The 17,385-nt window shown below is 30.4% G+C and overlaps 5 protein-coding genes across 5 annotated transcripts; 3 read left to right on the forward strand and 2 right to left on the reverse strand.

Annotated features, from left to right (window-relative positions):
- Nucleotides 1-57: 57 nt before the first annotated feature.
- On the forward strand, nt 58-1,850 carry LOC111413653 (uncharacterized). Its single transcript, XM_023044688.2, has 4 exons — nt 58-283; nt 336-532; nt 973-1,086; nt 1,143-1,850. The coding sequence occupies exons 1-4, from the start codon at nt 140-142 to the stop codon at nt 1,300-1,302; spliced, it is 615 nt and encodes a 204-aa protein (XP_022900456.2). The 5' UTR covers nt 58-139; the 3' UTR covers nt 1,303-1,850.
- On the reverse strand, nt 1,816-3,593 carry LOC111413658 (uncharacterized). The gene is made up of 4 exons (XM_023044692.2): nt 3,021-3,593; nt 2,251-2,447; nt 2,093-2,203; nt 1,816-2,023 (listed from the first exon to the last, which is right to left on the reverse strand). The coding sequence occupies exons 1-4, from the start codon at nt 3,144-3,146 to the stop codon at nt 1,873-1,875; spliced, it is 585 nt and encodes a 194-aa protein (XP_022900460.2). The 5' UTR covers nt 3,147-3,593; the 3' UTR covers nt 1,816-1,872.
- Nucleotides 3,594-7,705: 4,112 nt separating this feature from the next.
- On the forward strand, nt 7,706-11,201 carry LOC111413682 (uncharacterized). The gene is made up of 4 exons (XM_023044724.2): nt 7,706-8,000; nt 8,052-8,499; nt 8,711-8,818; nt 11,080-11,201. The coding sequence occupies exons 1-4, from the start codon at nt 7,841-7,843 to the stop codon at nt 11,180-11,182; spliced, it is 819 nt and encodes a 272-aa protein (XP_022900492.1). The 5' UTR covers nt 7,706-7,840; the 3' UTR covers nt 11,183-11,201.
- Nucleotides 11,202-11,845: 644 nt separating this feature from the next.
- LOC139431539 (uncharacterized) lies at nt 11,846-13,353 on the reverse strand. The gene is made up of 4 exons (XM_071199420.1): nt 12,784-13,353; nt 12,209-12,725; nt 12,045-12,155; nt 11,846-11,987 (listed from the first exon to the last, which is right to left on the reverse strand). Exons 1-4 carry the CDS (start codon nt 12,911-12,913, stop codon nt 11,876-11,878), a joined length of 870 nt encoding a protein of 289 aa, XP_071055521.1. The 5' UTR covers nt 12,914-13,353; the 3' UTR covers nt 11,846-11,875.
- Nucleotides 13,354-15,773: 2,420 nt separating this feature from the next.
- Nucleotides 15,774-17,057, forward strand: LOC111413657 (uncharacterized). The gene is made up of 4 exons (XM_071199421.1): nt 15,774-15,974; nt 16,155-16,342; nt 16,399-16,509; nt 16,878-17,057. The coding sequence occupies exons 1-4, from the start codon at nt 15,837-15,839 to the stop codon at nt 17,041-17,043; spliced, it is 603 nt and encodes a 200-aa protein (XP_071055522.1). The 5' UTR covers nt 15,774-15,836; the 3' UTR covers nt 17,044-17,057.
- The last annotated feature ends 328 nt before the right edge of the window (nt 17,058-17,385 follow it).

The raw sequence follows: 17,385 nt of genomic DNA on the forward strand, positions 1-17,385 counted from the left end.
TTTCTTATTGGTAAGTGACGCAACACGCAACGTTTCAGTGTTTACTCAAAAAATTAGAGCGAATTCTTCGAGTATTCAAAAGCAGTTCGTTTCTTATATTCAAAAGATACGTATCTCCATATTAGATATTTATAAAAAGATGAAATCATCTCCAATTTTAATTTTATTAATTATAATAATTAAAAGTTTTATAACAACCTATGGAGAAGATTTAGATTCGAAAGACGTTCTTCAAAGACGAAAGAGATGGTTAGTTTGGGAAGATGGAATTAATTGGGTTCAAGTATGTATAAAAAAATGATAAAATTAGAGTTTTATTTTTCAATTTCTTTTAGATGGTAATTGGTATTGGTCTCCCCGTCGATGTTCCTCATCACAGTGTCACGTGGGGTGTCGTTTTTAGAAGTTATTATCTTCTTCCAACTAATGCTAGTCAATTCACAAACCCTTTAGCTTATAATGATGTATCTAGAAAGAAAAGAACCCCGACAAGATGGGATTTATATTCAGCTTTAGAATATTTTTCAGAGAGGTACACATTTTAAAACATTGTAAATAAAATATTAATCAATATAATATAATCTACAATGTTATAGAGATAGTAGCCGAGGTCATTTGCGACCGAGGCTCTACAACCTACTTTATTAAAAAGATAATACTCGAGGTCGCTTGTGGCCGCGGCTTTAGAATCTACACGGTTAAAGGAGTAATAACTGAAATCGCTTGCAGCCGAGGTTCTACAATATCGTAGAAAGAGCAGCTGAGGTTGCTTGCGGTCGAGGCTTTGGAATGTACTCCCTTAAAGATCTACTTCCTTACTAAAGTTTATCCTTTTAACCGAGGTACAATAATTTAAAATGTTATTAAGATACTACCCGAGGTCACTTGCGGGCGAGGCTCTACAACCTACCCTGTCAAAGATTATGAAATATACTAAGCCCATCATTTTCGATTCATATTTTCTTTTTCTAGTTCTGGATTAGGTAACGGTCGAGCTTGTTTATTACGATCAATTTGCGAAATTTCATCAACTCCTTTAGAAACAAGAAATGGGTTATTATCGGAAATTCTCCATTTACTCCTTACGTAAGTCATTTAAAAATTTATATACATACATAATTTTATTTATTTGATATATTTAGTCCATCATCAACTGAAGAAATTCCTATATCCCATAGTGACCACGAATATTGGGCAGCGGAGAAATTGGGAAAAGAAACTGAAAACTGCGCGATCCTCTTTCCCGAGTGTTCCGGAAGCTTGGTGGCGCGGTTTACGAGACTAGCGAAAGGATTTATGTAATAAATTGCCAAGGAATAAAGCGAATTATGCTCGGGAACGTCCAGGTTTATTTCTGGGATTTGAAATTGGGCTGGGTGAATAGAAAAACGACCCTTTTTTCCCTCCAACTTAAAAGAAAGAACCGTGAGCCGGGTTTTATCCCCATTGCGAAAATAAAAAGGGGGTACCGCCGTGTATTTGCGGTTAGGTACCCCACGGCTTACCTCGAAATCCCTTAATTTTATGCGAGCGACCCGTTCGAGTGGAACCTTCCAACCTCGTCGTTTGGAGATTCAATTTACGTAGACAGAATTGGGTCAAATCGTTCGCGGATTTTGTCAAACTGGGAGGGATAGTTTGGGATAGTAACCAACCTCCGATCTAGTTACGGGGAGAATTAAGGGTTATTTTTTTAATTAAACGTCCATTTGGGGTGACAGGAGACGTCGGGCTTTCCAGCACCCTTTGTTAAGGCTTAATTAATTGAAAGGGGAATTTTAAAAAATGGGGTTGAAAAATCTCTTTGATGTTTTTTTTTTGTATTTCCATAAACCTTTATTTAATATAATAAGTTTATTTTATATTTATATCTTAATAAATTTTTGAAAATAAATCTGCGAAATTAAAGCTGCAATCTCCAAAGAAACGATGGCACGTGCCCTCTGCTTCTCGTCCAATACGATGGGCTGCTAAATACTCATTATCCGCGTGATGATTAATGTCCTCCTTTGTGGTCGAGGGCCTAAAAAAGAAAAGAAACCCAACGAGACAATAAACCTTGCGTCGTAAATCGTAACAAAAGCTCTATTACGTGAACAGGGTGTGCAAAAGTTCGCCCATCAGACTTTGTTTCGTGTTTAGGGGTGTGTCGGCGAGTTCACAAATCGTTCTTAACACGCACGACCTTCCACCAATTCCCTTCCTTAAAAAAATACTTAAAATAATTAATAAAATTTTTTTATTACTTACAATTCGGCAATTTCTGATAAAATGTCGTAGACATCCCATCGTAACATCATTGATCGCTTCTTTCTTCGAGTGTAAATCACCCCGGGATTCGTGTAATCCGTAGCGTTAGTTGGCAGTAAAAAAGAAGCTTTAAGGATGTGGCCGATGGCTATAGCGTAGTCGTCTAAATCGATCGGCAAACCAACACCTAAAATATACTAAAAGAAAGTAGAAATTTAAATTTCCTTCTATTCCTATAAAACGTTGTTTTGCTTTTAGTTTCATCGAAACAAACCGATGTAATTTACGTGCCATAAATTCTGATTTTAATACCGTACGGTGTCGCAAACATGTGCTGCCACTATGTAGGCCGTTTTATACACCCCGAAGAGGAGGAAAGAGAGGAGGAGGAAACTTCGGGGTCCATGCAAAACAGTGGTGGCGTTATGGAGTGTACTACATCCACAACCCGTCCGCGATTTCAATAAAAATGCGACACGAACCGGTCGATATATCTCTTTGGAAAGCGACACGAGCAAAAGAGGATTCGATGTCGAGAGAAACGCGAGATTGCCCGTGCAAATAAACTCGATCTTGTACTAGGGTTTATTCGCAGAACTGATTGGCAACAATGGGGAAAGGGGAACGTTCTGATCCTCTCGATTCCCTATCGTCAATCTACCATGAGTACCATTTAACTAGAACGTATTTCCAACCACTCGAAAACTTCCGTATCTTCTACTCAAGTTATAACAAACGAAAAGGTTTTAAAACACTTTTTAATGATTTACCTGAAGTTTTGTTACTTTCCCCGGATAAACCAACGCCCTTTTCACCTTCAATGTTTTTCCATTTCCACAATCAACCACAATCAACCCACATAATAAAAGAATTAAATTCAACAATGTGTACCTCATTGTTGTAACGAAACGTTTCCTCACAGAACAACCGTTCAAAACGTGGTAAGCGGCTAATTGTTTTAATGATGTAGTAGGAATTTCTTAGTGCTGTTAATGAGTATACTAAGAATTGTTTGCTTATTTTATTATAACTAAAACCGTTCGTTAAAACCACTAAAAAATCCATTTTTTCTTTGTTCCATTTATTTAGTAATGAAAAATGTAAGGATTAACCATGGGGATTTTGTAGGTTGAAAAATAATTCTACACGCTATAACACCGTAGGAATTATTCAAACTGTCAAACTGAGGGTTCAAACACACGCGAAAACCCTCTTTTTTGCGTCAGTTATTTCATCCCCTTGTTTTTAGCCACCAGCTTGTTTCGGTATTCCTCCGGGAAACGCGCCAAACATTTTTAACCAGTTTCAACTAATTTGAAGCAATTCCAACTCGACCCAATCGGAGGAATGACAAAAAATCGGACAGTTTGATAATAAAAATAAACGATGAAGGATTCAAGACACTTCATCGGCGTTAATTTTTGGTAAAATTCAAAAAATCATACTTGCCTTAATTGTAGGAATAAGAAAAAGATTTATATGTTAAAGTACAGCTTAAAATCTCTTCTTTAAAATGATGCATAAGAAGTTATATATTTGATATATTAATTTATGAGAAAATAATTTTTGAAGAAACATTTGTAAAGAAAACTTGGAAAAAAATTCAAAAAATCATATCTGCTTTAATTGTAGGATTTATAAAATGATTTATGTGTTAAATTAAAGGTTAAAATCTTCTCTTTAAAATGATGTATAAGAAGTTATATGTTTGATACATAAATTTATGAAAAAATATAATTGTAAAGAAAAGTTGGGTTATAGAATTAAATTAAGCTCAAAAAATCTTATCTGCTTTAATAGTACGATTTATAAAAAGATTTATATCTTAATTTAAAGCTTAAAATGTCTTCTTTAAAATGGTTTATAAGAAATTGTATGTTTGATATATAAAATTTGGAGAAAAAAAAATCATTGCAAAAGAAGTTGAGTTGACGAACTAACTTAATTTCAAAAAACCTTATCTTCCTTATTTGTAGGAATTATACAAAGATTTATATATTAAATTAAAGCTTAAAATCTCCTCTTTAAAATGATGCATAAGAAGTTATATGTTTGATACATAAATTTATGAAAAAATATAATTGTAAAGAAAAGTTGGGTTATAGAATTAAATTAAGCTCAAAAAATCTTATCTGCTTTAATAGTACGATTTATAAAAAGATTTATATCTTAATTTAAAGCTTAAAATGTCTTCTTTAAAATGGTGTATAAGAAATTGTATGTTTGATATATAAAATTTGGAGAAAAACATTTTTGAAGAAATCATTGCAAAAGAAGTTGAGTTGACGAACTAACTTAATTTCAAAAAACCTTATCTTCCTTATTTGTAGGAATTACAAAAAGATTTATATATTAAATTAAAGCTTAAAATCTCCTCTTTAAAATGATGTATAAGAAGTTATATGTTTGATACATAAATTTATGAAAAAATATAATTGTAAAGAAAAGTTGGGTTATAGAATTAAATTAAGCTCAAAAAATCTTATCTGCTTTAATAGTACGATTTATAAAAAGATTTATATCTTAATTTAAAGCTTAAAATGTCTTCTTTAAAATGGTGTAAAAGAAATTGTATGTTTGATATATAAAATTTGGAGAAAAAAATTTTTGAAGAAATCATTGCAAAAGAAGTTGAGTTGACGAACTAACTTAATTTCAAAAAAACCTTATCTTCCTTATTTGTAGGAATTATACAAAGATTTATATCTTAATTTAAAGCTTAAAATGTCTTCTTTAAACTGGTGTATAAGAAATTGTATGTTTGATATATAAAATTTGGAGAAAAAAATTTTTGAAGAAATCATAGCAAAAGATATTGAGTTGACGAACTAACTTAATTTCAAAAAACCTTATCTTCCTTATTTGTAGGAATTATAAAAAGATTTATATCTTAATTGAAAGCTTAAAATGTCTTCTTTAAACTGGTGTATAAGAAATTGTGTGTTTGATATATAAAATTTGGAGAAAAACATTTTTGAAGAAATCATTGCAAAAGAAGTTGAGTTGACGAACTAACTTAATTTCAAAAAACCTTATCTTCCTTATTTGTAGGAATTACAAAAAGATTTATATATTAAATTAAAGCTTAAAATCTCCTCTTTAAAATGATGTATAAGAAGTTATATGTTTGATACATAAATTTATGAAAAAATATAATTGTAAAGAAAAGTTGGGTTATAGAATTAAATTAAGCTCAAAAAATCTTATCTGCTTTAATAGTACGATTTATAAAAAGATTTATATCTTAATTTAAAGCTTAAAATGTCTTCTTTAAACTGGTGTATAAGAAATTGTATGTTTGATATATAAAATTTGGAGAAAAAAATATTTGAAGAAATCATTGCAAAAGAAGTTGAGTACGAACTAACTTAATTTCAAAAAAATCTTATCTTCCTTATTTGTAGGAATTATACAAAGATTTATATATTAAATTAAAGCTTAAAATCTCCTCTTTAAAATGATATATAAGAAGTTATATGTTTGATACATAAATTTATGAAAAAATATAATTGTAAAGAAAAGTTGGGTTATAGAATTAAATTAAGCTCAAAAAATCTTATCTGCTTTAATAGTACGATTTATAAAAAGATTTATATCTTAATTTAAAGCTTAAAATGTCTTCTTTAAAATGGTGTATAAGAAATTGTATGTTTGATATATAAAATTTGGAGAAAAAAAAAATCATTGCAAAAGAAGTTGAGTTGACGAACTAACTTAATTTCAAAGAAACCTTACCTTCCTTATTTGTAGGAATTACAAAAAGATTTATATATTAAATTAAAGCTTAAAATCTCCTCTTTAAAATGATGTATAAGAAGTTATATGTTTGATACACAAATTTATGAAAAAATATAATTGTAAAGAAAAGTTGGGTTATAGAATTAAATTAAGCTCAAAAAATCTTATCTGCTTTAATAGTACGATTTATAAAAAGATTTATATCTTAATTTAAAGCTTAAAATATCTTCTTTAAAATGGTGTATAAGAAATTGTATGTTTGATATATAAAATTTGGAGAAAAAAAAATCATTGCAAAAGAAGTTGAGTTGACGAACTAACTTAATTTCAAAAAAACCTTACCTTCCTTATTTGTAGGAATTACAAAAAGATTTATATATTAAATTAAAGCTTAAAATCTCCTCTTTAAAATGATGTATAAGAAGTTATATGTTTGATACATAAATTTATGAAAAAATATAATTGTAAAGAAAAGTTGGGTTATAGAATTAAATTAAGCTCAAAAAATCTTATCTGCTTTAATAGTACGATTTATAAAAAGATTTATATCTTAATTTAAAGCTTAAAATGTCTTCTTTAAAATGGTGTATAAGAAATTGTATGTTTGATGTATAAAATTTGGAGAAAAAAAAATCATTGCAAAAGAAGTTGAGTTGACGAACTAACTTAATTTCAAAAAACCCTTATCTTCCTTATTTGTAGGAATTATAAAAAGATTTATATGTTAAATTAAAGCTGAAAATCTCCTCTTTAAAATGATATATAAAAAGCAATATGTTTGTTCTATAAATTTAGAAGAAAAACTAATTTGAAGTAGTTACAACTCGGCCCAATCAAAAAAAGACAGACACTGATAACAAAAAACAATATGATGAAGGATTGAGGCCACTTCATCGGCGTGAACTTTTCAAGACGAACTTTAACATGTCGTAGAATCGTAGTTTGTCTACTCTGGAAAAGTTTCTTTTGAAAGGGAGGGCTTGAGAGGACCCGTCGATATTCCTCTAATGAGATTTGCGGAATCGAGATTTATGGGGCCCTCGAGTTTTTTCCCAACCGCTCGGTGGCCACTTGTGCCCTTAACCGGGACCTCTTCAACGGCGAGTTTTGAGAACAAAGCGCGAATTCCGCGGTTTACGGAAAGTTTCCCGCTCAATATTTAAATGGGTCACGTTTTAACGCGACCGTAATGGGTCCTTAGGAATAAACGAATCTTAAAGTATTATTATAAAGAAAATAATAAAATGTTACACAACTTTTTTATCTTTTATTACATGATCAACATAGGCATGGTTAAGTTAGAAGATATAGACATAGCGTGACCTAATTTAAAGCGACATCCACTTGTAATTCTAACACGTTGTGTAGATTTAATTATCTAAGGTATAACTAGAAGAGCAAACTAAAAATTGTTACAGTTAAAACTCCACTAGGTCACGTTTTTTATTAATACCGTTACATTTTCAATTAAGTTAAGTGTAACATACATTAATTTAATTATTTTTTAATTAAACTTAAAACGACTTTTGGGTTATACAATAATACTTAAATGCTAAGTGGATTTTTATATAAACTCAACTGTATAAATTCTGCATTTATCTAAACCGAACTAGTTTTAACAAATCACCTTTTAATTTTAGTTAATTAAAACACGCTCGTGAAAAAATTAAAATGTCGAGGACTCTTAAAATCTCGTTACGTGAGCCTATCCAAATATGAAGACGTTTAATTTACCGTTGAGCTTAGTACGTGCTGGTTTCTCACTCTGGTGTGTTACTGTTATTACAATTAGCGTGAGGTATCCACCAATAAACCTACAGTTCATCGCAGGCAAACAACAGATTTAACCAGAATGTTGTACAAAAGATTATTTTTATGTTTAATCCAGTTGTATTTATTAACAATGTCGAGTACAGAAGATATTATCTCGGAAAATCGTAACGGATCCGATACGATTTTATCAAGAAGGAAAAGATATTTAGTATTTCCCGAAGGAAGTTCATTACAATTAGGTAAGTAGTAATTTTTTTTCTTCGCCTTATATTGTATAAAGAATTTTTTAGTTTGTGAATATGTATGGCCGATAGTTGGTCAACCAAATATTTGGGTATTAGCAATTTCAGCTGCTTTAGCTTGGCAATTACCAAGTAAACCAGAACATTTCGGTTTATTAAAGAAGTTAAAGAAAGAAGGAGAAAAGCGAATAGATAAATTTACAAAACAAAATCAATTAATTACATATCAAAAGAATCCAATTTTACCTTTAATTCCAAACACACCTTTAACGCAACAAAACTTCATCCCATGGAATTACAACACCTTTTACACAAATACAACTTATAACCCACCTTGGTATGCTAAAGAGTGGCGAAAACCGTATCAAAAAATCAAATATCAAAAGAAACCATATTTATACGATGAAACCAATTATTATAACCATCCTTTATATACCAGATTACATAGGATTAGTAGAAGAGGATTATATCCCAAAATAGAACACTTTCTTACAGCGTAAGTTTTTTATTTAATTTAGATTTAATTTTATTTATTTTAAATGTATTCGCTCTCCTTAAAAAAAAGTTGTTTTTTGAATCACTTAGTGAAAAATCTGAAGAACCCTTCTGTGATACCTAAAGTGATTTTCGTATCGTGGCCATAAAACGGTCTCCGGTCGAAGTAATAAAAGTTTACTGTCGCGTAACCATAACGTAATTATTTCCAGGCAAAAGAAAGATGGCAAAGCATGTCTGTTAAGGGCACTGTGCGAAGTCAATAGATATCCCGAGGGAAAAGGCTCTTTCATACAGGAGATCATAAAAACCATATTCAGGTAATAAAAATATAATCTCGAAAATCAAAGTAACTACTTGAAAAAAAAGGTCTCCTTGTTATTATATATACCATAATAATTTAAACAATCATATCTTCTTTCATTGTAGGAATCATAAAATAATTTATACCTTAAATTAAAGCTGAAAATGTCTTCTGTAATATAATTTATAAGAAACTGTATGTTTGATGATAAAATTTGGAGAAAGAATTTTTTGAAGAATTTGTCAAAGAAATTGGGTTGTGTTCAAAAAATCATATCTCCTTTAATTGTAGGGACTACAACATGATTTATATATTAAATTAAAGCTTAAATTGTCTTCTTTAAAATGATGTATAAAAAGTTATGTTGGATATAAAAATTTAGGAGAAAATAATTTTTGAAGAAATAGTTCTAAAGAAAAGTTGGGTTGGAGAATTAAATTCAATTCAAAAAAACCATATTTCCTTTAAATGTAGGAGTTATAAAATGATTTATATCTTAAATTAAAGTTTAAATTATCTTCTTTATAATGATATATAAAAAGTTATATGTTTGATATAAAAATTTAGGAGAAAATAAGATTTGAAGAAATAGTTGTAAAGACAAGTTGGGTTGGAGAATTAAATTCAATTCAAAAACCATATTTCCTTTAAATGTAGGAGTTATAAAATGATTTATATCTTAAATTAAAGCTTAAATTGTCTTCTTTAAAATGATGTATAAAAAGTTATATGTTTGATATAAAAATTTTTGAGAAAATAATTTCTGAAGAAATAGTTGTAAAGACAAGTTGGGTAGGAGAATTAAATTCAATTCAAAAAACCATGTTTCCTTTAAATGTAGGAGTTATAAAATGATTTATATCTTAAATTAAAGCTTAAATTGTCTTCTTTAAAATGATGTATAAAAAGTTATATGTTTGATATAAAAATTTTGGAGAAAATAATTTCTGAAGAAATAGTTGTAAAGACAAGTTGGGTAGGAGAATTAAATTCAATTCAAAAAACCATATTTCCTTTAAATGTAGGAGTTATAAAATGATTTATATCTTAAATTAAAGCTTAAATTGTCTTCTTTAAAATGATGTATAAAAAGTTATATGTTTGATATAAAAATTTTTGAGAAAATAATTTCTGAAGAAATAGTTGTAAAGACAAGTTGGGTAGGAGAATTAAATTCAATTCAAAAAACCATGTTTCCTTTAAATGTAGGAGTTATAAAATGATTTATATCTTAAATTAAAGCTTAAATTGTCTTCTTTAAAATGATGTATAAAAAGTTATATGTTTGATATAAAAATTTTGGAGAAAATAATTTCTGAAGAAATAGTTGTAAAGACAAGTTGGGTAGGAGAATTAAATTCAATTCAAAAAACCATATTTCCTTTAAATGTAGGAGTTATAAAATGATTTATATCTTAAATTAAAGTTTAAATTATCTTCTTTAAAATGATATATAAGAAATTATATGTTTGATATAAAAATTTAGGAGAAAATAAGATTTGAAGAAATAGTTGTAAAGACAAGTTGGGTTGGAGAATTAAATTCAATTCAAAAAACCATATTTCCTTTAAATGTAGGAGTTATAAAATGATTTATATCTTAAATTAAAGTTTAAATTGTCTTCTTTAAAATGATGTATAAAAAGTTATATGTTTGATATAAAAATTTTGGAGAAAATAATTTTTGAAGAAATAGTTGTAAAGAAAAGTTGGGTTGAAAAATTAAATTGAATTCAAAAAAACATATTTCCTTTAAATGTAGGAATTATAAAATGATTTATATATTAAATTAAAGCTTAAATTGTCTTCTTTAAAATGATATATAAGAAATTATATGTTTGATATAAAAATTTAGGAGAAAATAAGATTTGAAGAAATAGTTGTAAAGACAAGTTGGGTTGGAGAATTAAATTCAATTCAAAAAACCATATTTCCTTTAAATGTAGGAGTTATAAAATGATTTATATCTTAAATTAAAGCTTAAATTGTCTTCTTTAAAATGATGTATAAAAAGTTATATGTTTGATATAACAATTTTGGAGAAAATAATTTTTGAAGAAATAGTTGTAAAGAAAAGTTGGGTTGAAAAATTAAATTGAATTCAAAAAAACATATTTCCTTTAAATATAGGAATTATAAAATGATTTATATCTTAAATTAAAGCTTAAATTGTCTTCTTTATAATGATATATAAAAAGTTATGTGTTTGATATAAAAATTTAGGAGAAAATAATTTTGAAGAATTTATTGTAACATATAAACATTTGTATTTTTTTAGGAATAAACCTAGTCATGTAGATGAAGATATAGACGAATACGATCATGCTACGTTACACGAAGAAGATTGCCGAAAAATGTATCCAACTTGTACATACGATTAATAAAAATTGAAATGTAAAAAATAAAATGTTTCATTCCAAATTCCTGAATATTCTCTAATCAATCATTCAATTTGCAATTTAATCGAGATCCTCGTCTCGATTCGTTAGGTTTGTATTGGAGTTGGGAATTGATGCGTTACGAGAGTTAGAGTCAAGTGAAAATTGGTGTACGTATTGATTAAAACTGGAAATATACGATAGTATCCATCAAGCGAAATGGATTTGGATTTATTTTTCTCTTTTTTTTTGTAATTTTCTTTTTAATTCAATTTTGCGAGGAAAATTTTTGTTCGATTGAAAAATGTCGAGATTAACTTGGATTAAGTAAATCTAATTCCGTCCGATATAGGTATGTGCATATATTTTCATTTTGATATGGGAACGTTAAACTGTATAAATCATAATATAAAATTTATGACTCTCGCCGGTAACGCGTTTCGTTTAACATTTACCCTAAAACTGTTCGCAAATGCGAAACCGGAAATTGATCGAAATGGACTCTGATTATTTATTATTATTGCACAACCCAACTTTATATCGCGTGGCTTTACAAGTTATTTAATTACATTTTCCCTCTAAAACTTATCCTGTAAATTATCATTAAAATTGTGTTATCTAAAATTATGTTAGAAATTAAATTAAAAAGTCAACGTTTTTTGCGGATTTATTTTTTGCATTCTATATTAATCTAAATCAAATTACTTCCCATATTGAGAAATCGCAGGGATATAATTCCGAACAACTCATTGGATTTTTTGTTGCTTTATCGTAAATATCGTTTTCTTCGTTATGACTTGGTCCAAACCTGCAATAATTAAAATCAAATAACCAAGAATTCTTTTAATTAAAAACTAATATTTACCTAAAAACTGCTTTTAAAATTTCTTCTGTAAACGTTCCTTTTCTGTTAGCAACTTCATCGTTAATTTCACAAATTGCTTTTAAAACACAAGATTTTCCATCCTTTTTTTGTCTAAAATTATTTCATACAATCTCAATTAGCTCAAAAATTAATTAAATACATACGCGTTTAAAAACTTTTCGAGTTTTTTAAACAAATCTCTTCTTGTTCTTCTATGATGATGTCCATAAACGGGGTTAATATAAGTCGTAATGGGGCGATTATAACTTTTATTGTTATAAACTCGATTAATTTTTGGGTTATTATTTAAAACGTAATATTTTCTTCTTAAACTTTGTTGATAAGACGGCGAATTTTTTAAAAAATTGTTATAATAGCCATTGTTAAAATTAAAATTTGGTTTAAATCCCATAAAATTTGGAACTTTTGGTCGATTCAACCCCATTGAGTATTTCTCGTACGGCTCATTATGCCAAAATTCGGTGTTATAAGTAGATTTTAATGGGGTAAATTTCGTTTTTTGGGTATCAATTCGATTACTTGGTACTTTATAAAACTTTTTACTAAAAAACCCGTTCTTAAACTCTTCAATCGTCGATGGTAACATCCAAGCCAAAGCGGCTGTTGTTGCAAAGACGAATATTGTTTTTGAATAAGAAATTGGAACAGTAAAATCGTAAACTGCCAAAAAAATTAATCATAATAAAATTATAAAGAGAATAACCGTTAAAGTACAAACCTAATTGCAAAGAACTTCCCTCTGGAAATAAGAGATACCTTCTTTTTCTCGATAAAACCGTGTCTGTTTGATTTAATCCCAAAGAAAATCCGTTTAAAACTAACAACATCAACACTGAAACGTTCTTCATATTTACAACTCAACTAAAAATGATTGTTGTTGGTACAGGATTCTAGTCCAGCGATGATGCGGTGTTAATTACCAGAACTGTTAACTCAGCGAAGGAAAAATTTTATATTTTTCCCGCTCCCGATTTGCATTGTTTAATTTGCCTAATTCTTATATATTAATTTGCGCTTAATTAAAAAATATCCGTTATTATTTAAACTAGTTGTTATCGACGAAAAAAAGACCTTCTAAAATTCCAAATTGAATAGGTCAGAGGATCGCTAATCTAACCAAGAATCTCATTTCGTGTAACGAAATTAGTTACCGAAAGATCCTATCGAAATAAATCTTGAGAAAAGCTCGTTACCGTTCTCTATCCAATCGTTTTCCTTTTTATCCTAACGATATCATCTCGATTAAATCAAGTTTATCGGTTAACAAGATCCAAACACAATAATACTATAATTGCAACCGAGAATTTATTTAAAACCAAATTTACAAAATGATGGATTGAAATGGAGATATGATACGAATAAAAAAAATCGGTTAAAATCTCATTTACCCCCAACGCGCCACAAATCTGTTTTAGTCGATTCCACGATATTCTCCCCTTCTAAACAATTTTTCATCGACGAGGAGAAAAAATCGATTCTGCAAACGAAGCAACATTCATATTTACAACTTAGATAATAAATTTCATTTTTATCGGCATCCATTATTCTTTAATACGGCATAAATTGCACCACGTGTTATATTTACTATGGGATAAAACGTTCGGTAATAATGTGAGTATTGAAGTGTAAATGAGAAATTTGAAATATTTTAATGCAGAAGTATGTCAGAAGTGTTAAATTATCTTCAACCAATATCTAATCAAAGTCAACCCAACCCTAAAGCAACATCTATTCGCCTCTAAGCAATAGATAGTCTTCTGCAAAGAGGAAGTAGTTTTATATTGGCAGGTGCTAGTTTTCCTAGCAGTATACAGTCATGTTCTAATAATACTTATTCTTCTGCAAGCCGGATTTGCGGATTAAGTAACATCTAATCAGCTGTTTGCAAAACTCTTCTGCAAGCAGAAAGCAGGCTTCTATTATCTATTAGTAATTTTCTTAGCAGTATCTAATCTTCTGACAACTGTTTATAATCTTCTGCATACATTAACTAAGACTACCAGCAAAGTTATTCTTTGTATAGTTCCCATAAAAAATGTTGCACCATATTTGTTACTCCTCCAAGATGATCATAAACTTTTTTTTTAAATGACGCTTGCTGATAATGATTAATATCGGAAATACGTCGAGTTAATATAAAATAATAGTCACAATTTTTTTGTAATTTCACTAAAAAATATCTACTGTAAATTGCAATGTATACGATGTGAACGAAAAGGAAGCTGAAGATGAAGCTGTACGTCCCGTTTATCTCTCAGCGAAGGCGATATTTTATAATCAGGCGGGCGCCGACTTTCTGTCTCATTGGTTTATCGACTAGCGGAGACACGTTCACTCGTCTCACTTCCTCTAACTTAAAATATCTCATCCTTTCCATCCCTCGTAGTACCCCACGTTATCAACGTCATAGTGGAGCGCCTGCATAAATATATTGGTGACCCGGAAGGACGCGGTTTGCTTTATAAACATGGAAAGTTTGTGTTTCCATCGCATTTTTATACATTTTCGGGATAAAATTTAATTTTAATAACACATCAAATTATGGTTTGGACGTCAATTCAGGTAAATATTGAAGTTAATCATATCAATACATGTAAATAGGCTATTTCAAAAGTCCGGGTTTTGCTTACCTAAACAATTATTTTAAATGCCAATAACAAAATTTGCGTATAATGACATATATCGATCGTTAGCACATTCAGCACATTTGATTCGAAATGCTCGGTTTCAACTTTCATTCAAATGAGACCGTCCTCAGGCACCGGATGTCGGTTACTTCCGTAGACGGGCGATATTCTATTGAAGTAAAGGGGTTGTATAGGGGGGTTGGAGAATTTGCCGGGGAGAAAAAAAAGGATCGAAACGCAGCAAGTTTTCAATGCGACGTGTTCCGATGAAAAAAAGCGTAGTTTATTAAGAAGAAATGAATAATTTCAAAGACATAATTTATGAAATTTTCTATTTTAGCTTCTTAACATCTCGTACATACAACGAAAACCCATACTTTTCGCACGTTTTCAACGATCGATTTCCTGTACGCGCTCGAGATGTATTATGCTAGTAGGTTATGCAGCCGTTACGTACCATTTATCACACATTATGCTCTGGTTTTGATGGAAACTCATTCACTTTTTTTTTTGATTTTGAGTGACTCAGTTTTTGGGGTTATACACTTTAAAATAAAATAAATTGCTTTGTTGAATAAGATTTAGGTACAATGTAGAATATGTTTTGTATTCAGCTCTTTATTATAACTTGTATGGGAAGAGTAACTCTATGTAAATGAGTTAACAAATTAGAAACTTTTAATAGACTTTGGGAGACGTACATAGTTGGAAATGTTCCTAAACCAACCGTGGTTCTAGAAACACTGTACGGGAGCACAAAATAATTGTTAATTGATTAGTTCTGCGCTCGGGAGAAGAACTTGTCCCGAACACGGCCGGCAAAGTAATTAAACTGGGGAATTAAAGGCAACGGGTTATAAATGAATTGGTGCCGGATTGTTTCGGAAAGTTTGCAACTTCCGTTCTGGGTCGACTAAGGTAAAACCGCGGTAATTATTACTTTTACCGTACTTTTCTTTTTTAAGTATTATTCAAATTAATTAATAAAAGAAACAGTTAAACGTAACACTAATTTTAGAATCCGTTAAACGTTAAATTCTTACTAAGTGAGTTATCAATTTACACCTTGGTGTAAAGCTTGAGAGGTGTTTAAACTCGGTTATATTTTTTTTTAAATCCAAATATTACACATCGCCCGTTTCACATGGAGAGGATAATATTTATAGTTTTATCGATGGGGATTTTTATGACCTTAGGCCTACAGGAAAGGTCTAGAAATAAGGACGACGTCTTGTCTCGTCGTAAAAGATACGTAGTGTTCCCTGAAGGATCCACCCTGTCGGTGAGTTATTTAATATCCCTTAATAGATTTCCTTTCGCGTTTTGGCCCTTATCTACAAACGCCAGAAAGCCGCGTACGAGCAAATTTATCCAGTATCCCGAACTTTAATAATCCCGACTTGAATTAATTTCGACCTTACGGGGTCGATGTTTGAGTTGGCAAAGTTCGTTTGGCTTTCAGGTGGCCATATGCATGACTGCGCAAACGATTTTACCAGAGCAAATCTTCACCGAAGGTCTCAACTGGGGTATTTCCTATGAGTTACCGAATGACACCTCATCGATTAAACAATTTTTTAAACCAAAACCCGTTTTGCAAAGAAGACATCGAAGAGATTTGTATCAAAAAATGGAGGTTATTATGAACTCGTAAGGAAAAGAAGATTTCTGTAGAGGTGTCATATTTAACTCGTAGCCTTTTTTAGCATGGGTTTCGATGGTCGTTCTTGTATCTTGAAAGCATTGTGCGAGACTACTAGAAAGCTTATGCCCCGAGGTAACACCATTGTGGAAGAACTCTTGAGGATCGTTTTCAGGTACAAAAATTTCCCCTTTTGTAATATTGTAATAAATCGAAGCTACTTTAAAAGAGACCCTTTGAGTTTAGATAAGGGAATAAGAAGAAGTGGGTTCAAAAAAGGGGGGAATAAGTTAATAAAAATTCTTTAAGTCTCGATATCAATTTGCCGGATACGTCTGTGAGAGTTATGAGCCAATCTCGCTGCAAACACGGCCGGGGCGTATCTCTTATAATTTATCAGTGCTATAAGTTCTCGGAGAATTCCGTGATTAACTACGCGCTTAAAATAGCTGGCTAAAAACGTTCGAGTTTCGTGGTTGTTCTCTCCCCAAATTTCAACGGGAGTTCTACTCGCATAGTTGGAATTTAATCCTCACGTTGCAGATTTCCCCAACAGCATCTGCTGAATTCTGAACCCGAGGATCATCGCATCTACCACTGGGCTTATCGAATGGGGAAAGACTCCGCGAAGGAGTGCACCGACATGTTTCCAGGATGCACCTTTTCTTTGATCGACATGGCACTCGGAGAGTATTCCAGTTACTTTTAGAGACTTAATAAAATTGCTTTAAAATAAACTTTTTTATTTCACCCCAAAACAAAGATCCATCACATTCTGTAACATTTTCGTAAAATATTCACCATTTTAAATAATAAATAACCTGAAACATTTTGACGTACCGAACAGCACTTGAGATCACTTGAGATCACTTGCGATCACTTGAGCTACTTGAAAAGGCCTCGTTTTCTTATTAAATATTAACGGAATGTTGGTTGCAACTCAAGATGCATTACTTTATCTCAAACTTAAATTTTTGAGTGATACGAATCAACTCGAGACGAATTTATCCAATTTGTGAGGGAAATAGTGTTTACTTAAAGTGGCTTCTTC

Source organism: Onthophagus taurus, chromosome 10 (assembly GCF_036711975.1).
Source record: "Onthophagus taurus isolate NC chromosome 10, IU_Otau_3.0, whole genome shotgun sequence".
Taxonomy (NCBI): domain Eukaryota; kingdom Metazoa; phylum Arthropoda; class Insecta; order Coleoptera; family Scarabaeidae; genus Onthophagus; species Onthophagus taurus.

Coding starts and splice junctions, on each gene's coding strand:
- LOC111413657 (XM_071199421.1), top strand. CDS start 15,837: ATGGAGAGGATAATATTTATAGTTTTATCGATGGGGATTTTTATGACC. Junction 15,975..16,154: donor CTGAAGGATCCACCCTGTCG/GTGAGTTATTTA, acceptor TTTGGCTTTCAG/GTGGCCATATGCATGACTGC. Junction 16,343..16,398: donor ATGGAGGTTATTATGAACTC/GTAAGGAAAAGA, acceptor AGCCTTTTTTAG/CATGGGTTTCGATGGTCGTT.
- LOC111413682 (XM_023044724.2), top strand. CDS start 7,841: ATGTTGTACAAAAGATTATTTTTATGTTTAATCCAGTTGTATTTATTA. Junction 8,500..8,710: donor ATAGAACACTTTCTTACAGC/GTAAGTTTTTTA, acceptor AATTATTTCCAG/GCAAAAGAAAGATGGCAAAG. Junction 8,819..11,079: donor ATCATAAAAACCATATTCAG/GTAATAAAAATA, acceptor GTATTTTTTTAG/GAATAAACCTAGTCATGTAG.
- LOC111413658 (XM_023044692.2), bottom strand. CDS start 3,146: ATGAGGTACACATTGTTGAATTTAATTCTTTTATTATGTGGGTTGATT. Junction 2,448..3,020: donor GGAAAGTAACAAAACTTCAG/GTAAATCATTAA, acceptor ACTTTCTTTTAG/TATATTTTAGGTGTTGGTTT. Junction 2,204..2,250: donor TTATCAGAAATTGCCGAATT/GTAAGTAATAAA, acceptor TATTTTTTTAAG/GAAGGGAATTGGTGGAAGGT.
- LOC139431539 (XM_071199420.1), bottom strand. CDS start 12,913: ATGAAGAACGTTTCAGTGTTGATGTTGTTAGTTTTAAACGGATTTTCT. Junction 12,726..12,783: donor GGGAAGTTCTTTGCAATTAG/GTTTGTACTTTA, acceptor TTTTTTTGGCAG/TTTACGATTTTACTGTTCCA. Junction 11,988..12,044: donor ATTTTAAAAGCAGTTTTTAG/GTAAATATTAGT, acceptor TAATTATTGCAG/GTTTGGACCAAGTCATAACG.
- LOC111413653 (XM_023044688.2), top strand. CDS start 140: ATGAAATCATCTCCAATTTTAATTTTATTAATTATAATAATTAAAAGT. Junction 284..335: donor ATGGAATTAATTGGGTTCAA/GTATGTATAAAA, acceptor AATTTCTTTTAG/ATGGTAATTGGTATTGGTCT. Junction 533..972: donor TTAGAATATTTTTCAGAGAG/GTACACATTTTA, acceptor TTCTTTTTCTAG/TTCTGGATTAGGTAACGGTC.